A 5287-nucleotide genomic window follows, 5' to 3' on the forward strand; every position below is an offset into this window, starting at 1 on the left:
AAAAAAAAAAAAAAAAAAAAAAAAAAAGTAAAAATAGCACAGGTAACATTTACCATCATGTTCGACTATTTTCAAAACCCCATACCTGATATAGCCACACTATTTTCCATCTCAGGAAATAAGTCCACTTTTCATGTTGGTTCAAGTATCATGGAGCCATCCTTGACTCCTCTTTCTGTCTCACTCCCCACATGCAATTCATAAACTAATCCTGGCACCTCCTCCCCACCCTTTCAAAATTTCACTTGCATCATCCCCTCTGTCTCCACGCTAATACCATCATTCTTGCCTAGATTACAGCAATAGCTTCCTAACTAGACCCCCTGCTTCAGCAGTAAAAACCTTATAATTACCCTCAGCATACAGCTAGAGTAATACTCTTAAAATACAAATCACATTACAGCACTCTTCTGCCCAAACAGTGCAATGACCCATCCCACTGAGAGTAAACACCAATCCTTATAATGACCTAAAAAGGCCTCATAACATTGGTTTAGACCCTATCACACCCTAAATATGCATTTACAACAAATATTTTGTCACTTTATTTACTGTACTGAAATAATAATAATGATATCTTATACCTACACACCTAATTTCTCAAATTTTAAATATAATTACTAAAATGCCACAGATGTAATTTAAAGGAGAACTAAAAGGAAAGCAATTTACAGGAAAAAAAAGTGTATAATCTATGCTTAGAAAACACTATGGAAGAAGTAGTAGCCTGGGCATTATAATGAAAAAGTCTGGATTAGAGAGAAGTAAGTAGTTCAGAAACTATTTAGTTTAAGAAGTCCAAGAAAAATGAGAAAGCAGGTAGACATCAGCTCACAGGTAGTGTTAAGGGTAAATAACAGCATGCTGGATCTATTAATGTTTGATGAGAGAAAGAAGAAAATAACTCTAAGTGAAGTGGAGACAACATGATGAGACCAATTATAAACTGTCCAAGTGGAGATAATGAAAATGTATGATAGTGCAAATGAGCTGAGCCTAATTTATAACTTGAGGGTGAGAACAGTTCCTTATGCTTTGACATGGGAGAGGATAGTGACAAAGTAGCACAGGTGACATAGATTAGTCTTGAAATCCCCCTGCATATCAAAACATTTAAATAAGTTGGCTATTGCCAATCCCAAAACACAATGGCTTAAAAACCAAGGACTTAATATTTCTCACAATTATTAGGATTGGCTGGGTGATTCCTCTACTTGATTCTCCAGGGCTGCCATGGGGCTGCAATCAATGGGAAGGTCAGCTGGGGGAGAAAATCCAAGATGGCATCACTCACATGTCTGGTGATTGGTGTTGGCTGCTGGCCAGTGTGCTTCTGTTCTTCTCTACTTGTTCACTCATCCTCCAGAAGCTAGAACAACTAGACCCACTTCCTGACATAGCTTATATCAGGACAACATTCCAAGAAGGCAAAGGCAGAAGCTATAAGCCTCATGAGACTTAAGCTCCCAATTCACACATCACTTCTGCCACATGCTATTGGTCAAAGCAAGTCACAAGCAAGTCACCATCCCAGATTCAAGAGGTCAGGAAATAGACTCTACCCTTTCAGTTTTAACTACTTCAAAAGATCCTGGTAAGAATATCTATGGCTAGGGCTTCCCTGGTGGCGCAGTGGTTGAGAATCTGCCTGCCAATGCAGGGGACACGGGTTCGAGCCCTGGTCTGGGAAGATCCCACATGCCGCGGAGCGACTGGGCCCGTGAGCCACAATTACTGAGCCTGCACATCTGGAGCCTGTGCTCCGCAACAAGAGAGGCCGCGATAGTGAGAGGCCCGTGCACCGTGATGAAGAGTGGCCCGCACTTGCCACAACTAGAGAAAGCCCTCACACAGAAACGAAGACCCAACACAGCCATAAATAAATAAAATTAAAAAAAAAAAAAAGTTTATTAAAAAAAAGAATATCTATGGCTAGGTAGCAGAAGATGGATGATGAACAAATAAACATAAATTCAAGTTTCTATACAGAGATTGGTAGAAATTTGGGGACGGCAACAACAACAAGAACAATAATGATAAATAATATAAAACTCTTCCATGGCGTTTACAACCTGCCAGGCTCTGTTAAAAGTATTTGCATATAATAACTCTTACTCCTCACAGACATTCTTTAAGATGGGTAGTTTTATTATTCTTATTTTACATATGTGAAAATCAGGTACAGAGAGGGTAAGTCATTTTCCCAAAGTCATACAGCTAGTTAAGCAGCAGAGCTAGTATTCAAAGCCAAGTAGCCTGAGTTTAAAGTTCATACTTTTAACCCCTATGCCACACTGCTAATTCTTATAAAGAAAGAGGCAGTCCCAAAATATGTACTTTACACAATCTGAATTTCTTCTTATTAGGGTACTACAATTTAGAAAATATGTAAAGGGCAAAGGTAAATGGTAAATTAAATTCAGTGAAATGCTTATATGTCGTCCTCTATCTGTACTGTCTCAAATCTCCTCAGTTATATACTTGCAATTGGTTTAATGTAGTAACTGAACTGTTTTACTAAAACTGTACAATCCACTGTACAACCTTGACTAAGTCATTTATCTGTATCTCCGTTTTCTTAGCTGAAAAGTGACAATACACAATGTTCTTTGTGCTTTGCAGAATACTGATGTTAATAATAATACAAGTAATAACATCAGCTTTCCTTCATTGAGAATCTCCTACAAGTTAGACAGTATATTAGATGTTTACCTACATGTTCTCATTTAATCATTGAAGTAGCCTGGTGGGCTTGACTTTGTTATTTCTGTTCTACAGATGGAAGGTGTATGTGTCTGTAGATGTCTTTGGATACAAGTGTATCTGTATCCAAAGCTTAAGCTTTCCCCAATAACACTGCAATATTTTTTCCCATGATGTATAATTGCCCTGAAAATAAGTGAGTGTTTTTCAACTATCATGTGTTATCATCAAGACAATGTGTATCACTAGAGAAAAAAGCAAGAATAACAAAACATGTTCAAGTGGAGAGGAAACAGCAACTACCTCCCAAAGTGAAGACGAAGGAAGTAGTTGTCTTACCTCATATGTGCTGGTGATGCCAGATCTGTAGAACACAGGGAGAAAGAGCTCTGATGTGAAGATAATCACAAATGCGTACGCAACGAAGAAGATGATGAAGGATGCCCCAAAGCGGTAGACCTCAGCCGGGGTCCCCAGGACAGTGACAGCGGACATGAAGCTGGCTGTCAGAGACAATGCCACGGGGCCAAAGGTCATTTGCCGTCCCCCAACCAGAAACTCCCTTGAAGTTGCCTTTTTTCTCTCCCTAATGGCAAAGAACACCCCAATTCCAGAGGAAATGACAAAGAGGGCTGCAAAGACGACATAATCCCAAACTTCAAAGTTCTTCACCTCCATGCTGGGAAGTATGGCACCAGAGAGTCGCTCTCAACCTGGTCTCAGGGAGAATTTCTTTCCAAAAGCAAAGCTCAGTAGAGTAGACGCTTTTCCAGGAGAGGAGACTGTGGTTGTGTGAAGAGAATGATGACCAGAGGCACTGTGTAGCACTTCGGAAACCAAGTTGTACTCAGGGAAGATCTCAAAAGTTGACGACAAAGAGGGATCTGGTAGTGGTACCAACAGATGAGAACTTGAAATCTGACCCTGGCCTGGAGCTGTCTTTTCCTCTGCTAAAGCATATGCCACAGAGAAGGAATTCGGATGTGTTCCAAAATTAATAACCACTGGGGGTGGAATGAACTTGCCAGATAACATGTTCTTTAATCTCCTAGATTTTTTTAAACTTAAGGTTAAACATTACTGGGAACCATAGAAGTGATACAAGTTCACCACCTCAGCATTTTTAATGAGTGAAACAGAATCTGTAAAATGCCAACACAACTATCACCTGTACCTTCCTTCCGAGTAAGGGAGGGTGAAGGTGTGTCCCTGCAACTCCATGAGACAGTGGGTGTGGGGGAAAAGGAGTAAAGAACGAGGGATCAGGAGACCTTTGCTCAAGTTGGTGCAAACCTAAGTGAGCTGTGATATTGCTGATGAAATATTTAACCCCTCGGAGCTTCATCTGGAACATGGAATAATAACACCTCAGAGGGTTATGATGAGTCTTTAAGTGTCTCTGACTTTCTGACTCTCTTTTTTCTGATCAATAATTAGCTATTATGTGTGCTTATAGTGAAGCACCCTGGAACATAATAGAGTTGACTCTCTTTTGACTCTAGGCTTCAGAAAATAAATTTACCAATAATTAATAAATCTTTTGTAGTCCTCAGTTTTATCTTTTCTCTCTCTCCTTCATTTTGACCCATTCACAACTCTTGTACAAAGAGGTTAAGTTTTAGTTAAGACCAGGACAAATGAGAGAAAGAAGGTAAGAATCCAGTTATAGATTCTTTTTCTTATGTGCCTTAAAATTATTTCTATTTTTCCTCTTTTTTATTTTTTTAATGTTACATTGGAGTATAGTCGATTAACAATGTGTTGTGTTAGTTTCAGGTGTACAGCAAAGTGATTCAGTTATACATATACATATACATATACATGTAGATATTCTTTTTCAAATTCCTTTCCCATTAAGGTTATTACAGAATACTGAGCAGAATTCCCTGTGCTATACAGTAGGTCCTTGTTGGTTATCTATGTAAAATATAGCAGTGTGTACATGTCAATCCCACACTCCCTATCTATCCCTCCCCCCAGCCTTCCCCACTGGTAACCATAAGTTCATTCTCTAAGTCTGTGAGTCTGTTTCTGTTTTGTACAGCAAAGGAAACCATAAACAAGACCAAAAGACAACCCTCAGAATGGGAGAAAATATTTGCAAATGATGCAACTGACAAGGGATTAGTCTCCAAAATTTACAAACAGCTCATGGAGCTCAATATCAAAAAAAACAAACAACCCAATCAAAAAAATGGACAGAAGACCTAAATAGACATTTCTCCAAAGAAGACATACAGATGGCCCAGAGGCACATGAAAAGATGCTCAACATCACTAATAATTAGAGAAATGCAAATCAAAACTACAATGAGATATCACCTCACACTGGTCAGAATGGCCATCATCAAAAAAATCTACAAACGATAAATGCTAGAGAGGGTGTGGAGACAAGGGAACCCTCCTACACTGTTTGTGGGAATGTAAGTTGGTACAGCCACTATGGAGAGCAGTATGGAAGTTCCTTAAGAAACTAAAAATAGAACTACCATATGATCTAGCAATCCTACTCCTGGGCATATATCTGCAGAAAAACATGGTTTGAAAGGATACACACACCCCAATGTTCATTGCAGCACTGTTTA

General features: G+C 39.2%; 1 protein-coding gene across 1 annotated transcript in view; it reads right to left on the reverse strand.

Moving 5' to 3' along the window:
• The window catches only part of SLC5A12 (solute carrier family 5 member 12), a 45652-nt gene extending 42193 nt beyond the window's left edge, over positions 1-3459 (reverse strand). The window contains exon 1 of the mRNA XM_024764729.1: positions 3043-3459. Coding sequence (XP_024620497.1) covers positions 3043-3381 — 339 coding nt within the window. The 5' untranslated portion in view covers positions 3382-3459. The remainder of the gene's footprint in view (positions 1-3042) is intronic.
• Positions 3460-5287: the final 1828 nt, after the last annotated feature.

The sequence above is a fragment of the Neophocaena asiaeorientalis genome, unplaced genomic scaffold (assembly GCF_003031525.2).
Source record: "Neophocaena asiaeorientalis asiaeorientalis breed wild unplaced genomic scaffold, Neophocaena_asiaeorientalis_V1.1 scaffold230, whole genome shotgun sequence".
Classification (NCBI taxonomy): Eukaryota; Metazoa; Chordata; class Mammalia; order Artiodactyla; family Phocoenidae; genus Neophocaena; species Neophocaena asiaeorientalis.